This window comes from Budorcas taxicolor, chromosome 25 (assembly GCF_023091745.1).
Source record: "Budorcas taxicolor isolate Tak-1 chromosome 25, Takin1.1, whole genome shotgun sequence".
Classification (NCBI taxonomy): Eukaryota; Metazoa; Chordata; class Mammalia; order Artiodactyla; family Bovidae; genus Budorcas; species Budorcas taxicolor.
The window spans coordinates 36466621-36484441 of NC_068934.1; the positions used below are offsets into that span (position 1 = coordinate 36466621).

A 17821-nucleotide genomic window follows, 5' to 3' on the forward strand; every position below is an offset into this window, starting at 1 on the left:
CTCAGAGCGGCCCAGCTTCGTTCACATCAAGAGTCTGAAATGACTGTTAACAGTCCTAGCGTGCGTAGGACTGCAGCAGCCTGAGGGGTGGTCTTCTGGTCCCCTTAATTCGCCCACACATTTTGCTGAAGTCCTGTATCGCCAGCCAGATCAGACTCCGTGTTAGTGTTCAGGAGCTGAAGGAGTGAGTCGTAGCTGCTGTAGACATCAGGGCGGCCTTGGCCAGGCCCTGTGCCACCTGCCCGTCTGAAGGCTCAGCTGATAAGGGTGTTCCTGACTCCATGCGTTTGTATGAACAGTCAGTGAACTTGGGGACCACTGTAACATTTTATCACCCAGAAGGAGGGTGGTTGCAAATGTTTATGTAGTGAGTGTGTTCATGCTGACCACTCATCGTCAACACACCTGAATTATGTTCACACATCTGTAACCTGGGTGACTTGGGCAGATTTGGTCATAAAAGCTTAATGGGGCAAAATGATCAATTTTTGATGATCTATAATAGGACTAACACAGAGTATTAAGCGTAGATAGCCTGCAGTGTTCTGTGGCAGCCTGGATGGGAGAGGAGGTTGGGGGAGAATGGATACAGGTATATGTATGGCTGAGTCCCTTTTGCTGTCCACCTGAAACTATCACAACATTGTTAATCAGCTATATCCCAATATAAAACAAAAAGTTTAGCAAAAAGTAGATAGCCTCTGGAGTTCTGTGGATGTGTTTATTTTTAAATTAATATTTATTAGAGTATAGTTGCTTTATAATATTGTGTTAGTTTCTGTTGTACAGCAAAGTGAATCAGCCGTGTTTCCAAATCTTTTTTGAATTTCCTCCCCGTTCAGGTCCCCGTAGAGCACTGAGTAGAGCTCCCTGTGCGGTACAGTCCACTCTCACTGGTCACCTGTTTTATACATAATAGTGTGTCAGTCCCAGCCTCCCAATTCCTCCCACCCCCCCTTCCCTCTGTATCCATTGCTTTGTTCTCTGTGTGTGGCTATTTCTGTTAACCATTAACTTAACCTGTTCCCCTCCCTCCCTTCATTAAGACCTTTCCTAACATGGGATTCATTGCTTTTCTCATTCTCACATATAGCAAACTAACAGAGGCAGCACCTGAGTAACAGTATTTAAAATACATAGTAATTACTTTGTTTTAAACATGTTGAGTGGGGGAAAGGACACTGTGTGTGTTTAACAGGGTTTATTTAAAATTGAGCACCCTGCAGTGGTGAGAGGCTTTTGAAAAGTTGTGTGTGACGTGGTTTGGAAGATGTTTTTTCATTGCATTTGGCTGTAAGGAATCTCTGGGTATGAGGTTTCATTCATTCTCTGTAAAACTCTCAAGCTTAAGGAAATGAAAGCATTCTTGAATACACAATAGATAGATGGTACCTAGCAATCATTTCTTCCTTTTGCATCCTTGTCCATAAGCCTGTGCAACTTGATCTTTCCCAGTGTGGCTCTTTTTCACTGGTACTTAGTATATTCAGTGAGAAGTTACACTTTGATGTTCCCCTTCAAACTGAATCTTATAGCTGACCTTACTACTAGTTGCCTCATTATCCATAAAGTTTTATCTAAATAGGTTGGTCTGAGTGGGACAGAGTTGGTAAAGTGTGAAGAGGCAAAGGTGCTGGTATTTTGGGGAGGTAGTTACTAATCTCTGACGTTTATATACAGACGGACTCCTGCACCTAAAGAAGGGAGCTCTGTGAGCCTGCGGCTGTTTCTGTCCTTGTTTATTTCTGGAAGGATTTTTGGATGGGGATGGTTGCCATGATGTCTTGTTCTCAGAAGCCTCAAGGCGGGGCCAAAATAAAAACCAAAAATAAATATATTGCCAAGTAAATACACTTAGTGTCAACAATGAGAGCTGGTACTTGGACGTCAGAATTCAAGTGATTTCTACTTAGATTGAGCCTCAGATTGCTTCTCCAGTGGAGCTGAATCCTAGTTTGCCACTGGGCTTTGCCTGTACTAAGCTCCGACTGTAAGCCTGGTTGATGGTAAACTTTTGTTTCTACCTCCCTGGGGCCTTTGAGGCCCTCGAGAGCAGCACTGTGTGTAATTCACCTTTGTATTCCTGCATTAGTGTCAAATTGAGCTATTGGGCCCCCCAAATCCCTGCGCTAATAGCGAGTGAAACCTCACTGCCCTGTGGAGGGCTGTCGATACGGGGCAGCTGCTTGTGATGCTGCTTGTGATGACAAGAGTGTGTGTTCCCCTTCACAGCAGGTCAGGGGCTGCCCCTGGCCTCCCAGAGACTGAGGCCTGAGGCTGTGGTGAGGCTGGGAAGCTGGTCTACGTGTAGACTTCACACGAGTTCAGGCCTATAACTTTTCTTTTTTTTTTCTGACCTTGCCACTTGACTTCTGGGATCTTAGTTTCCCTGCTAGGGCTTGAACCCGGACCCTGGCAGTGAGCATACCAAGTCCTAACCTTTTGACCACCAGGGAACTCCTCCAAGACCTTTCTTGCCCGACAATTTCCTTATTAGGTTTTCCTTTTTGTTGTTTTGTTGTTGTTGCTGTTGTAAAATGTCAGAGCTGACCCTGCCCGCCTCCTTTCCCCGCCCTACTTATCGCGTCTCCCCTGAGCCCAGCACCACCTCGGTGTCCTGCACTTGGGCCCTGTGGGCCCCCTGGGATGTTCGTTGAGTGTGGATCACTGAGGCCCACCTTGGATCTACTGACCCGGAGTGTCTAGCCTTTTATTACGGACATTACAAACATACCCAGACACAGAGAGAATCATCGCCTTACCCCCCATGTGCCCATTGCCCAATCAAACGGGCATCGGTTCATGGACCCACCTTACCCCGTCTGTGGCCCACTCCCACCAGCCCCTCATTATTTGGAAACAAATCACAGATACCTTTTTTTTTTTTTTTTTAATATTTCAGCACGTATTTCTAAAAGATAAGGGCTCTATTTTCTAAGCAGCTATGTGTAATTTCCCCCCAGCTTTTATTTTTGAGAAGTTTCAGACCTGTAGTAAGTGCAGTCGTGAACTCTATACCTCTTACCTGGGCTTCCAGTTTTGCCTTATCCATCTTACTCTGTCTATTTTGTGTCCTTTACTTACTTTTCATCGTTAAACCATTTGAAAGTGAGTTGGGACTTTATGATAGTTCACCTCCAAGTAGCTTTCAGCTTCTCAAGAGCAAGGGCATTCTCGGGTTATGACAGTGATATAGCAGTCACACTTGGGACAACTGTCCTTAGTGTTCAAATAATGTCCTTTGCAGCTCCCTTGCCAAAAGGGTGATGTATTATATTTAATCTGGACAGTTCCTGAGCTTTTTCTTTTGAATCTTTTATTTATTCTTTTGGCAGCATGTGGGGGTCTTAGTTCCCCAACCAGGTATCAAACCTGTGCCCCCTGCAGTGGAAGAGTAGAGTCTTAACCTCTGGACCGCTAAGGACGTTCCTGAATCTTTTATGACAGTATTTTTGACAGCCTAAGCCCTTTGTTTAACACAGTATGTCTGAATATGATTCTGTCACATTGTTGTGTATCAGTTCAGTTCTGTCCCTCAGTCGTGTCCAACTCTTTGTGACCCCATGGACTGCAGCACACCAGGCTTCCCTGTCCATCACCAACTCCCGAAGCTTGCTCAAACTCACGTCCATCGAGTTGGTGATCCCATCCAACTATCTCATCCTCTCATTGTTGTGTATAATTAGAGCCAGATGACTATTTGTAGCAGAAAGACGGTCTAGGTGATGTGTTCTCAGAACATGACTTCCGTCAGCTTATCACTCACCCGGGTAAAGTCATGTCTGCCAGACCTTCCCTCTGCAAAGACATCTCTCCCCCTTCGTCATTCACTCTCCACTGATGGTCTGTACCCGGATCAGTCATCACAGTGGTGGTTTGTCTTAGAGCGCGGTGTCTATAGGTACACAGAGGGTTAAAGTAAAGTTCACCTGTACTTTGGGAGAACAGGCAGTCTCAGTTTCCTGGACATTTTGTTACTCAACCCAATGTGGGCAGAAATAGAGAAGTGAGAGGCTGGGACTGTTGTTGGTGTGAAGTCAGAGGTGGTGGGGAGTCATCATGTGTGTTTGAGGTCTTGATGGGCTCCTCTTCCTGTTTTGCCTGCTGGATACCGCAGGCCTGCCGGGAGTAAGGGATGGAGAGCGGGGAGGAGGGAGGAAGTCCCTGGCGTCACGGCTGTGACTCCTGGCCTGGAGCCGAAATGTCCAGTTGGCTCCTGCAGATGAGCTGCTGCTCAGCTCACGCGCGTCAGAGACTGCTCCTGTCTGCACGTGGCTGCGTGGCCATCCCAGTAACCTGCAGTCGGGTCGTTTTCACCTTGAATTGTGATCAGGTTTGCTCCTGACAAAGCTTCTCTTTTCTAGTGGGTGAATTTGTCAGTGATGTTCTGCTAGTTCCAGAGAAGTGCCTGTTTTTCCACAAGGAGCGGATGGAGGTGTGCGAGAATCACCAGCGCTGGCACACCGTGGTCAAAGAGGTAAAGGCCGGACGGCAGCAGTCAGGGGCTGCTGCTCCTGTCGGGAGAGAGAGTAGCGTGTTTCTCCAGAAAAATAATAGTCTTCTTAACTCAGTTTTTTCCCCTTTATCTCATCAAAGTTTACAGTTACTTGTATCTTCTAACTTAAAAACACTTGGAAGAAGAATAGATATTTTGGTAAGGAAGTACAGTATTAACAGTCCAGCGCCTGGAGTCAAAGACGTTAAAAGGATTGTTAAGAAGCTCTCGGCAGGGCATCCAGTAAGGCTGCCCCAGACCCCAAGGCCTGTGTGGAAATATCCAGTTACAGAAAATCTGTGTGGGCATGCATGCCGACAAGACTAGAAGTCATTTCATTCTTCCTCTGAGGAGAATGAGCTTCCTTAGCTTGTCCTCCAAGTTTAGTTGGTTTTTCCAGTCAGTTGCCTTTATTTTGTCTAATTATGAAGTAATTTGAATTCCTCACCACTGAAGAATGTGTGTTATTACTGACCACTGTTAACCAGTGTTGATAATTACTCAAAGAAGCCACCACCACCACCCCCCCAGCCTTAATTTTTTCCACCTTTGGGCTTTCATTGTTTTGGGCCAGATGACATTTTCCCATTGCAGGTTAAGTGAAATTTGTAAATCTGTAAAGTAGTAGCATCACAACTTTTTGGCAAAAAATTAATGTGTCCGTGACAAAGGCTTAACACTATGATTTGGTGAGGGCTTCTTCTGGAGTGAGCTAGGGATGGGGGTCTCTGAGCGCACTGCTGAGTCCTGAGAGAGCTAGGGGTGGGGTCTCTGAGCGCACTTGTGTCCTGGAGAGCTAGGGGTAGGGTCTCTGAGCACACTTGTGTCCTGAGAGAGCTAGGGATGGGGGTCTCTGAGCGCACTGCTGAGTCCTGAGAGAGCTAGGGGTGGGGTCTCTGAGCACACTGCTGTCTCCTGACCGTGATCCCGGGCCCCCAGGCCTGCCTCACTCAGGGGATGACCCTGTACAGCTACGGCATGCTGCTGCCCTGCGGGGTGGACCAGTTCCACGGCACCGAGTACGTGTGCTGCCCGCAGACAAAGGTGGTCCAAACTGCGGTGTCCAAAGAGGACGAGGAGGATGACGAGGATGACGATGACGAGGATGAAGAGGAAGACTATGATGTTTATAAAAGGTGAGTTCTGTCCTGAGCCTCTGGGCGGCTGTGGCTGCTACACCCAGGCTTCTGGATGAAGCCTGTTCCTCCAGAGACGGGCCAGCACATCTCACTTGACTGTGGCTGAGCCTAGGTGCACCAGTGGCCTTCATCCACCTGTCCTCCTGGGACGTGCCTTCCTGCACAATCACGAGGCCCCTGCTCCCTGGCGGTCAGCTTCTGATGAGGTGGCTGGGCTCAGGGCTTTTAGCAGCATAGCTCACTGTGAAAGTGAAAAAGTGAAAGTGTTAGTCACTCAGTTGTGTCTGACTCCTTGCGAGCCCAAGGACTGTAGCCCACCTGGCTCCTCTGTCTGTGGGATTTCCCAGGCAAGAATTCTGGAGTGGGTTGTCATTCCCTCCTCCAGGGGATCTTCCCAACCCAGTGATTGAACCTGGGTCTCCTGCATTGCAGGATTCTTTCCCACCGTCTGAGCCACCAGGGATGGGCTGAACTTATTACTCCCTGCCTCTGGGCTCCGAGTCTCAGAGCAGGGAAGGGAGTCAGTGGTTCTCAGTGTGCAGCAGTTGATGGTGACCTTCGTTTCTTGTTGTGACCTTTAGTGAGTTTCCTACCGAAGCAGATCTGGAAGACTTCACAGAGGCAACTGCAGACGAGGACGACGACGAGGAGGAGGAGGGGGAGGAGGTGGTGGAAGACCGCGACTACTACTATGACGCCTTCAAGGGAGATGACTACAATGAGGAGAGCCCCACCGAGCCCAGCAGCTACAGGGCCGCTGCGGAGGAGATCACTCATGATGTCAGAGGTAGACCTGGCAGTCATTTACTTACAATATGTTAATATTCTTTCATTCACTTACAGGCTGCTTGCCTCCCAGGCGGGCAGCTTCACGCCCCAAAAGTGAGGTCAGCTCTGGGTGCTACCGGGTCTGGCAGCAGACAGATGGAGTCAGGAAACTGTGATGTGCATTGTGACGACTTAGAGAATCAGAGAGACCATGTGGTCTGCCCCCCGGCAGGATTCTCCCACATCCAGCTGGAGATGTTCCCGCCTGGGAGCCCCTTCCTCAGTGAGGCCAGAGTGGACCTCACTTCTTTAGTTCTTTTCCGGAGTGTGTTCCATCTGTAGGCTGCCCTGATGGGCCATCGGGGCATCTGGAATTTGATGACCTGCTGGTAAGGGATCAGGGCCCTTTCAATTTCACCGTTAAATAAAAAGTGAACGTTCCAGACCACTTCTGTGCAGCCCCCTGCTGACTGTGTATTTGAAGCCACTTAGGAGCTGAAGAATTGTTTAGGGTTCAGCCAGGAGCCGATGACTTACTGAGTGTAGAAGTTTGTGATTAACCTTGGAGAACAGAAAATGTACACTGGCCCTTTCACGGGGCCTGAGTAGTGTTTACGATGGTGACCGCCACTGAAACTGCCTCTGCACCCGCGCTGCCTCCCTCTGCCCTGGGCACCCCCGAGACGCCACGGCAGGCAGCTGTCCCCACTACACAGACCAGAAATGTGAGGCTCCCGAGCTGTGCGCTGTGGAGTTCCTCCACATCAGCCCTTTCCCACTCTAAGCTCCAGACAGTGCAGGCAGCACCACTCAGTGTTCCAGCCCCAGAGCTCTCCCTTGCCTCGGGAAGGAAGAGGACTGCATGCTCAGTGACAGCTGGCCAGGACCCCCGGGTCCCACCCTGTCCTCGCCTTCGCTGAGGTCCAGTGTCACTCGGCCCTTTTCCCCTTGCTGGTCTGTAGCTTTGTGAGCCCCCGAAGCCGCTGCCCTGCCCCGCTGACCTTCTGACCGTTTCCACACAGCTGTCTGCTCCCAGGAGGCGCTGACGGGGCCGTGCCGGGCCGTGGTGCCCCGCTGGTACTTCGACCTCTCCAAGGGGAAGTGCGTGCGCTTTATATATGGCGGCTGCGGCGGTAACAGGAACAATTTTGAGTCTGAGGATTACTGTATGGCTGTGTGTAAAGCGACGAGTAAGTCCCGTCCGGCGTGCGTCCTCGTGGCCTCGTCTGCGTGGCGCTCCCCGCCCACTCGGTGTCACTGTCGGCCGTCTGCCCTCCTCTCGGCCGTCTGCCCTCCTCTCTGTGCTTTCTAGACCTAGCTCTGCTTCCCTGTCGGCAGTTGTCAGCTCAGTTTTCTGTGTCCTGTGCTCGCTGTGGGCCTGGTGGTGGAGGTGGTGGTGGTGGTGGAGGAGGAGGAGGTGATGGTGATGGCGGAGGGGTGGTGCTCCCTCCCTGCCCGAGGGGAGAGCCTGGGGCCTGCCCTTTCTCATCGGGAGCGCCTGTGTTGGTTGGGAAGGAGGCCCTGCCCTCTGCTGTCAGACGCTGAAAGGCATGCAGGGCACTCGGATAGGCCATGAGTTCTGCACATGCTCATGTCCAGGCTTTGTCCCTCATTCTGGTCTTGAGCAGCCCTGTCGCCACCCCCCACAATGCACGCTCACTAAGGGGGACGCCTGCTCTCCAAGGAGGTGACAGTAAGGACGCTTTGGGACGCTGAGAGCACTGGAACATCCTTATGCACTCCAGGGAGCCTGCTCTGCAGACAGGCGGTGGTGACTGTTTCCCCAGTATTCTGGGGGGCCCTGGGTCACACAGAGCTTTAGGAAGCAAGGAAGTTTTGGTTTATTTTCTTTGGTCACAAAGGAAATTCCACGTTCAGTGGAGTCTGGTTGACTCAGACGTCAATAGGTTGCTTTTCTTCATAGTTAGCCCTTTTCCTGTTGAAGATTCTCATCTGGAGCAGTTCTGACCCGTGTGTAGGAAAACCCTTTGGCTGGACAGACCCTTCTGCCTTCTGATTCTGACACTCATTGCCGGTCCTGGTCATTTGCTCTAAAGATTTTTGGCTCTAGCGTCTGATGACTTTTCATTCAAAGGTTTCCTTCAGACCCTTTTGTTCCCTCTTAATATGATATGGTATACTGTTAGTGCGTCCACTGCAGCTGCTGTTCTGTGGAGTTTTTATTTGAAATCATTGAAAAGATGAAAGAAAAAAAAAGAGCCCTTAGGGAACATCGGTGGAAAGACAGAGCTAGAAATTACAGTGATTCTTCCTGCTTTGTTAAACTCCTTAAACTAAGGGGCAAGAAAGCGTTGTTTGTGGCAGAAGCCTGAGGAATCGGGGTCATTGAAGATCATGTTGAACGTGAGGCGCAGTCTTTACCCAAAGGGTCAAGTGTTGACGGGCAGTAAGAGACACCAGGCGACGGCAGGTGGGCAGAGCACGAACGGTTTTGAAGTCTGCAGAACCAGCGTCTCCTGTTACTGTGGAAGGAGAAGCAGTGTGTCCGTGCACTTGCGGGGCCCCTGACTTGAGCACTTTGGAACCTGGTAGCGTCATTGTCCCTTGAAAGGGACCAGCGCCTGTGAGTGTGCCAGCTTCCTGGGCCGTTTGCTTGCATGCAGAGGGCTTCTGGTTCCGGGTCTGAGTCCATTGTCTTCAGAAGCAGACCTCCAGGTGTGCTGCTCCTGTGCCCTTTCATTCCAGGGCGGACACAGCTTGTGCTTATATTATCTTTATCTGGCCCAATGATATGAACCAAAGGCTGTCTCCAACACGTAAGCCTTTAAGCTGTGGGCCTACATCACTGAGCGACGTGCTTGCTGGCACGGATGGACTTCAGCGCTTTGAAACTCTCCTGAGTGTCGTGGGGAACGTGGTTTCTGAAGCAATCTATATAGATTCTGACTCAGTGACAGTCTGCAAATTGGCTGTTGAGACCTTATTTAAACTTAATGTAGGAACCAGGTATTCTTGACAAGACTTTGAGCCATAGCTTTTAGGTTTAAAACTCAGTAAGAGGGTGAATGGGAGATGCCCAGACAGAAGGACGTGGAGTGGCAGGCTGGCTTGTGCTCACGCTCGTCAGTTTGCCAGTTGCTCTCACATTGTGTTAAAGTTACGTGGTTCTGGAAATCGGGTGAGTTTGTCTCCGAATCGAAATTCATTGAATTTGGATTTTGCTGTCCACCTGGCTCTCGAGTGTGACCGACAGAACAAGTTGTGTGAGCAGGCTGCTTGACATTCCTCCCTGCCCTGGGAAATCCCCAGTGAGTTGGGGTGTTCAGGGTCTCCACAGGTATTTCTTAAGAGGCTAAGTAAACCTGTCGCCTCCACCTCCTGGATGCAGATAAGCTCCTTCGTGCAGACACTCGCTTGCCCGGGGCCACCAGGAACTTGGATTAGGCGTGCAGAGTGTTTGTTCTAATGGGCTGTTCTCTGGGTGGTGGCCGGGTGAGGCCCTCGAGCGTCATGGATGGAAAAGCCCTGAGTGGCTTCACTTCCACGGCGAGTCCTTGTGAGACGTGTTGTCCCTGCCGAGGGCCTGGGCTGAGGGTCCTCCAGTGGGACTGAAACCTAAGCAGAGGCAGCTGGGGCGTTTGGACTTTCTCTGGCCAGTCTGTGTGCAGAGAATACACGGTCGAATCAGTGGCCCAGTGTGAGTTGTGACCTGAAAATACCTGGAGAAAAGGCACCTGAGCCCTGCAGTGCCTTTGCGCGCCTGCCGTCAGCCCTGTCTCTGGTCGGATGCACTCAGGGACCAGAAGGGTCGGTTGAGTAGTTAGTTTTAGGTTTTAATGTTTCAAGAACTGAGGGAGGGTAAGAAGTGTTCCCTTCTCTGCCCCTGAAGTCCCAAGTAGGTACCTCGCTGGTTCTGAAGGTACAGGGGGTGCAGATGGGCCTGGCGGCTGGATTTTGGGTAAGGAAGACAGGGCGGAGTCCCGCCAGATGGGCGCACCCCCTGCCGAGGTGGTGCCGTTCACACTGGTCCCTCCAGCAGGCCCAGCAGGCCCAGCTGGGCTTCGTCCCCAAGCACCGTGCAGCTTCATCCCCGGAGAGAACCGTCAGGTCCTTCTGTTTCAGTTCCCCCAACTCCTCTGCCAACCAATGACGTCGACGTGTATTTCGAGACGTCCGCAGACGACAATGAGCACGCGCGCTTCCAGAAGGCCAAGGAGCAGCTGGAAATCCGCCACCGCAACCGGATGGACAGGGTAAACCTCGGCCCCTTATCTTTGTTGGTATCAGGGCTTCGTAGTTGAAGCAAAGGGACACCACCTCCTCAGGTGAGGCGTGTGAGTGTGAGCGAGACTGTCCCCTGGATGGGACCGGTGCCCGCCCCTCCCCCAGCCCCATGATGGTGGAGTCCCCCCTCCCAGGGCTTCACTGTTCCACTCTGCCAGGGGGCACTTCCTGTCACCATTACGTTCTGCTTGTCTTTTAAAGTTTTTTATTTTTGAAGAAGGGAACTCTATATCAATATTGTAAGTAGAAAGCTAGTATCCTTTACCATTAGAAGAGGGTAACGATACTAACATACATTGAATGAAAGCAGTGTTAGAACATTCCGGCTAGATACTGTTGCCTGCTGAAGGTCTGAGTCTCTGGCTTTCTTTTTCTTAAAGGCGTTGGAAGGGTCAGAGCGCCAGGAGCACCACATGAGTGCAGCTTTCTCCTAGACTTACTCAGAAGGGTTGAAAGAAAACTGAAAAGGGACTCTTTGCCAGATCTGGGCAGCAGCCTCACGTCTCCTGTGCCGGCTTGTGTGCTGGGAGAAACCTGTGACTGTTCTGAGAAGCAGGCGTTAGCCCTCCTCCCCTTTCTTGTCAGGAGACTGAGGCACAGAGTCTGGCAAATAACGCACCCAAGGTTATGGACGAGGCAGCTGTGAGATGGGGCTCCCCTGGTTGGGGGGCACTGACGCCAGCCTGAAGCAGCCGCCCTGGGACAGACCTTGAGCTCGTGGGCACGTGGGCCGTGCGCTCCTTGCGTGCGTTCCCACATCATGTTCAGGGCCCCACAGTAGTTTTAGAAAATGGGACCATTGTTCCAGAGATTATCTAGTCATAGTGGCTTTGACCTTTGTTCCAGGTGAAGAAGGAATGGGAAGAGGCTGAACTTCAAGCAAAGAACCTCCCCAAAGCAGAGAGGCAGACTCTCATTCAGGTGAGATGTATCCTCCAGGGAGGGGCCCCAGGCAGACCCTTCAGGATATGGTCAGAGCCAGACTCCCCACAAGGCAGACCCCCTCTTAGTTGAGAGCTCATGTCACAAGGAGGTCTTCGCCGCTTCGTTTTCCCTCCCAGTGGTGTTCTCTGGAGTTGCTCACCTGCCGTGGAGGGAAACCCAAACCCAGGGCAGAGCACACACACCTTTCACGCGCAGATGTAACCTCTGCTCAGCTGTGTTTACTCTCCTCTCCTGGCAAGTCCTCTGGCATCGTCCTTAGGCTGCGCCTTATTTTCTGCAGTAGTGAATGCTTTTTTTTTTTTTTCCTTTGGCAGACTTAATTAAAGTCCAAGGCAGAAAATAGAGCTCTCTGATACCAGTTCATCTCTAACTTTGGATGTAAGAATGTAATCTTAGAACCTCAGCAGCTGCCTTCCCCTTGACTAGAGGAGGGCGTCGACAGGAATTGACAGGACTGATTTGGGACTCATGACACTGGTTGCTGTTTAAGTCAGCTTGTGTTTATGTTTTGCCAAAATCTCTCTGCTCGTGATGTTGAATCACCTTTGCTTTTTCACCAGTAACCTAGAAAACCCACGAGTATGCCTTTACGCATAGCTAATGTACTCTTGGTGGCGGGGGGTGGGGCGGGTCTCAGCTCCTCAGCCTTAAATTCTGTCTGCAGACCAGGCCTGGCACCTGCAGGGAGCTTGCCCTTCACCACATGGTATGAATGGTCAGCATCGCCTGCCCTGGGGCTGGACTGTGTGTCGCAGCCTGTCCCCCATTGGTCTGTGGTTTGGGGCACCTTGTTATGGTGTGGGAAAGACAGCCTTCGTTTCTCACAGCACACATGGAGAGGCCAGGCCTGGGCTCTGCGTGCTGGGATTTCCATCCCTAGAGGTGCCGAGGAGCCTGCATGACACCCAGATTTATGTGCTCTGGTTAGATGGAGAAGTACAGTCAGCCCTTGAACAGAGGATTCCCCCCCCCCCACACGTGGATGTTTTCAGTGGTAGACATCACAGTAACGCTCCATCTATGACTGGCTGATCTGTGGATGCGGAACTGCACATAGGGAGGGCCGACTGTAAGTTAGTTACATGGGATCTTTGACCAAGGAGGATTGGTGCCCTCAACCCCTGTGATGTTCAAGGTCACCTCTTAAGAACCCTCAGACCCGACCCCTGCTCCCCGCTGAGTCTGTGCCTCTTGCAGGGGCACTGGGCACAGAGAGGCAGAATGGGGTCCGCCCCTGTGTGCGTGCCCGCCCGCAGGGGCATGGATCCCATGTGGTTCCTTCTTTCTTTCAGCACTTCCAGGCCATGGTGAAGGCGCTGGAGAAGGAGGCAGCCAGCGAGAAGCAGCAGCTGGTGGAGACGCACCTGGCGCGTGTGGAGGCCATGCTCAACGACCGCCGCCGGGTGGCGCTGGAGAACTACCTGGCAGCCCTGCAGTCCGACCCTCCGCGGGTGAGTGCGCCCAGCCCTGAAGCCCAGGGTGGCCTGTGTGGGACCACTTTGGGCTCGGGGCCGCTGGCGGTGCCGATAGAGCTTCCCCTGGAAAAGCAGAACCTCGGGGTGCTAGTCAGCAGTTCCCCAACTTTTGCATTTTTATAGTAGCCTTACTTCCAAAGAATAAAAACATGCCTCCCATGGATGAAGACTTTTGAACCAATTCTATTTTAAATCAGAAAATGATCAACTTTATATCACAGCTCTTCTCTGCCAGTGCTGTTAGACTTGATCCCTCAGCTCTGACTTGCCTTGCTCTGGGAGGACAGGGTGTTTGTCTGTAGCCTCCTTAAGCAAGTGAGGTCTGTCCTGAGTATTTACAGCATCAGATGCTGAGCTCAGGAAATAGCATAGATTGGGCTAGAAGAGGAAGTGGGCTAGAGGTTCTGGGAAATACTGTCTGTAGAGGAGCCTCTGTAACTGTGCAACTTAGCTTTTGGTACCTTACTTAGAAAGGTAGCTTCTTACTACTTGGTAACTGAAAGCTTTTAAAAGTACAGGTTTCATTCCTATGCTTTGCTGAGGTTGACATTCTCAGTGAGTTCTTAAAGCTTCATTTTCCTGCCTGTTTTTAGTTCTGTAGTCTCTGGACGTGAAAACTCCCGTTCTGTCTTGCAGCCCCATCGCATCCTGCAGGCCTTGCGGCGCTACGTCCGCGCTGAGAACAAAGACCGCCTCCACACCCTCCGTCACTACCAGCACGTGCTGGCTGTCGACCCCGAGAAGGCGGCCCAGATGAGGTCCCAGGTACAGCAGACAGTGGGGAGACTGCTCTGGCCAGTGCTGCTTGTAATTAGTCCTCGGAGAGTGACCTTTTATTTCCAGAGACAGTAGGTACAAAAGCTGGGTTTTGCAAAGGTACAAATTTAACCATATGTATCCCATGCTTTTTAATATTAAGTATGTTCTATTTAAATTGTTTCTGGAAGTTTAGAAATGGATAATTGTATTGACAAGATAAGTCAATTTCTTTCAGTTTATTACTGGTTAAGGGTACCATCAGAATTAACATTTAAAATCTCTTTCTAGGCAAATATTGAGTTGTCCAGAAAGTTCATTTGGGTTTTTCCATAAGATGGTACAAAAACCTGAACGAATATTTTGGCCGACTTTATATACCAAGCACGTCTTAAAAACGACACTGTCTTGTACAGTTTCGCTGTTGTTTGGATGCCGTTAGGTCCCTTGTCTTGTCCCCTGCTGTGTCCCGCCAGTCTGTGCACTTGTCTGTAGGTTGAAAGCAGGTTGTTTCTGGACCTGCTTTCTCGTTCTGGGTTTGTCTGTATATGAACTTGAGTTTTACTGTCTTGTGTTCATAGAAGTGAAGTTGCCTACAAGACCACTAGCTTCCTTTAAAACAGTTCGCCTGTTAGTTTTCCTAGAGGGCCTTGAAATGATATAAGTGGTCTTCCTCTATTACTTTCCGTATTCTAAACCCAGTGCTCTGCAGGCTGTGGGGACATGGCGTGCACAGGCTGGGGACCTGTCCCCTCCCGCCTCCTGTTGCTTGTGTGGTGTAACTGTGGGGGAACTTCCCAGAGGCCCTGGGTGGTTCCCCCCAGCCCCATTTGCTGCCTGGTTCTGCTCCCGTATCTGACTGCACAGTTGAATCTTTGTGTGCCCTTGAGCAGCTCACAGTTGTGTGGTGTTAGTTATGTGAGCTGTAAAGATGGAGAAGAATTGTCCTTTAACATACGAGCCCACCCTGGCAGCTGAGTGTTCAGCCAGTGAAAGAAATGGGGCTCCTAAAGAGTGGGAAGGACTGGTGGACCTGGGGCCTCTGCTGGGCCTGGAGCTGAGGCTGCGTTTGAAGCTGGACAGGGTAGAAGAGGAAGAGGGAAGGCCAGCAGACCTTGGGCCTTCAGAAAGCTCAGGCAGGGGAACTTGCATCCTGACAAGAGGTTAGAATTTTTCAGGTCTACTCGTTTTTTTTTTGTTTTTTTTTAAGTGTAATCACATTTTTTCTTTTCTTTTTTTTTTTTTTTTTAAGAAAACTAGACTATTGTGAAATATTTTACAGAGAAACAGCCTGTTTCGTGTGGTTAGAGTAGCAGGACAGATGAGACCTCGCTCAGTGTGGTCAGTAAACCTTCGAGCCAGGAGGCAGGTGCCACACGAGTGAGGGCCCCGGGAGGCGGAGCATCTTCTTAGAGCATCTCTGCTGCATGCTGTTTACTGTCTGCTCAAAGCCCTTAATTCTAGGGCAGCTCAGCCCCCAGATTACACCAGCCTTTGCCTGTTCCTGTCATGTTATATAAACTCTAGAAAACCCTGAACACACTGAGCCTCGTAGATCATGTGCACGTTGGTTTGAGGGGTAGCTGATGGGCTGCCGCCCCCTCACTCTGCAGCTCCAGGGGGTCCTCCAAAAACCCTGACGCCCAGTGTCCCGGCCTGCGGTTGGTCTTGTCCTCATGGAAACCGTCCTCTGACTGTGACAGTGTCACCACTGCTGAGATCAGACCAGGCAGCTGACGGTTCCCCTTCCGTTTGCATTTTTTTCTCTAAGGCACTCAACTCAACTCTGGTGCTTTCCCATCAATTTACTTGATTGAAAGAATGGCAAGTGTAAAATTAAATTGCTTTCATCCTTGCTTTTAAAGGTCAGAGAGACATCAATCTACAATAAAAGCCTCTTTCCATTTAACTTCAGTTTGCATTTTGACCCTTCATGTTAATGGCTTCAAGCCCACATAATTAATCCATTGGCCCAGAGCGCCCTCTTGAGGAGCAGCTTGGTGGCTGCAGGTGTAACTGGTGGGATTAGCCTTCTTGAGGACCTGGTGTGGTCTGTGGCCACCTGCCTCACACTCACTGTGTCATAGGGGCGGAGGTAGCCCAAATCTTTTTTCCACCATAGTAAAGTAGCTCAGTCATGTCCGACTCTTCACGACCCCAAGAACTGTAGCCTACTAGGCTCCTCTGTCCATGAGATTTTCCAGGCAAGAGTACTGGAGTGGGCTGCCATTTCCTTCTCCAATTCCACCATAAAAAGCTCTGAAATTCAGGGACCACTTTAATGACCTTTTTCCCCTCTTTTTTTTGGATGAACTACTTTGGAACTTTTGCATTCAGAAAAGAAATGAGCATGGAAGACATGGTAGATATGTCTTTCTTATCACCCATTAAATCAGGTTTGTTTATACCTCAGTGTGAAGGTTTGGAGGCATAGCTTGTTTAGTTAAAGTGAAGTTTTAGTCACTCAGTCATGTCTGACTCTTTGTGACCCCATGGACTCTAGCCTACCAGGCTCCTCTATCCATGGGATTTCCCAGGCAAGAATATTGGAGTGGGTTGCCGTTTCCTCCTCCAGGGGGATTTTCCTGACCCAGGGATCGAGCCTGTCTCCTGCATGGTAGGCGGATTCTTTACCACCTGAGCCACCAGGGAAGCCCTGTTTAGTTAAACAGGAATCACCTGTTCTCTTGCTTACAGTGAGAATCATTTCAAGCAGCTGCTTCACTAAGCACAATCCATGAATGGTCCCACCCTGCAAATCTACTTTTTAAGCAGTGATTTCATTCTTTCGTTACTTCATTTAGTCTGGCCAGTGGTAAAAACTGACCAACTGGTTTCCTCTTTCACTCAGAAAAACCTTCCTGAGTGTCTGATATTGTGCAAATTAGGGTTCATTATTTTTTTTTTAAACAATACTGTTGGGTAATGACATTTTTAAAAGTTTCCCTTAACTTGGAGCACTCTGTGTGGGTGAATCCTTAAGTCACTGAGGGTCAATACCACACGTTCTTGCACCACAGTGGTCAATGAATATGGGGGGAGCAAGTCCTACTGCCCCTCTGACCAGCTGCTTTGCTGGAGAACACAGGCCTTTGTAGAGCGTGTGGGTGTCCGACAGGCCCGGCTGTTCTGGTGACAAAGCCTCTCCCCGACCTCGTGCTCTCTCCCAGGTGATGACGCATCTCCACGTGATTGAAGAACGGCGGAACCAGAGCCTCTCCCTGCTCTACAAGGTCCCGTATGTGGCCCAGGAGATCCAAGAGGAAATCGGTGGGTGCCAGCTCTGGGCGTCAAGGTCAGACCGTGCCGGATTAGAGAAAGGAGGCTGGGCGTTGGTGCGCACAGGCTCCCATGGTCAAGTCCTGGGCTGGCAGCCACAGAGCCTTGAGTTTCACTGACCTTGACTCTTGTTACCGGAAGAGAAATCTAGGGTGTGAAATTGCAAGGGACTGGACATGCACCCTCTTAACCCTCCCCTCTATAATTGCTGGTGTATTTCAAGGCACCTGTTCACACCATTCTCACTTCCTCTCCCTCCTCAGGTCTTTTCCTCCATTTATTCAACAAACGTTTGTCGTGTCTCCTGTGTGTCACAGAGACAGACCTCCGGGAGCTCACATTGTAGGAGGAGAGGACAGGAAGATGAGTGTCCGTGGGGGGTGTGTCCTGTGCTGGAGGTGGAAGAGTGGGCTGGGGAGGTCCCTGGTGGTCAGGCTGCCTTGGGGCAGGGGTGGGTGGAGTGAGGGGGGGGTGGTCGAGTGATGAGGAGGAGCCCTCCCTGCAGAGACCCCCAGCAGGAACACAGCAAGCACCGGAAGTGACGACCGCAGAGCCTGAAGTTGAGAGATTTTAGCAAAATCAAGGAGTTTGGATTTTATTCTGGGATAACAGAAAGTCGCTCAAGGGTTTTAAACAAGCGAGTGACTGTATCTGGATTATGCTTTTTTAAAACAATGTGAATTTTTTAAAAATTACAGGTTGCTGTGTCGAGGATTGAT

General features: G+C 50.4%; 1 protein-coding gene across 6 annotated transcripts in view; it reads left to right on the plus strand.

Moving 5' to 3' along the window:
• Positions 1–17821, plus strand: part of APLP2 (amyloid beta precursor like protein 2) — a 62524-nt gene that overhangs the window by 35022 nt on the left and 9681 nt on the right. For 4 of the 6 annotated variants that reach the window (XM_052662072.1, XM_052662075.1, XM_052662073.1 and 1 more), the window contains exons 4-12: positions 4365–4477; positions 5435–5631; positions 6216–6421; positions 7425–7592; positions 10486–10616; positions 11494–11568; positions 12885–13043; positions 13704–13832; positions 16994–17093. In XM_052662072.1, the coding sequence (XP_052518032.1) occupies positions 4365–4477; positions 5435–5631; positions 6216–6421; positions 7425–7592; positions 10486–10616; positions 11494–11568; positions 12885–13043; positions 13704–13832; positions 16994–17093 (1278 nt within the window). The remainder of the gene's footprint in view (positions 1–4364; positions 4478–5434; positions 5632–6215; positions 6422–7424; positions 7593–10485; positions 10617–11493; positions 11569–12884; positions 13044–13703; positions 13833–16993; positions 17094–17821) is intronic. The other 2 variants (XM_052662077.1, XM_052662078.1) reach the window with 1 other exon arrangement.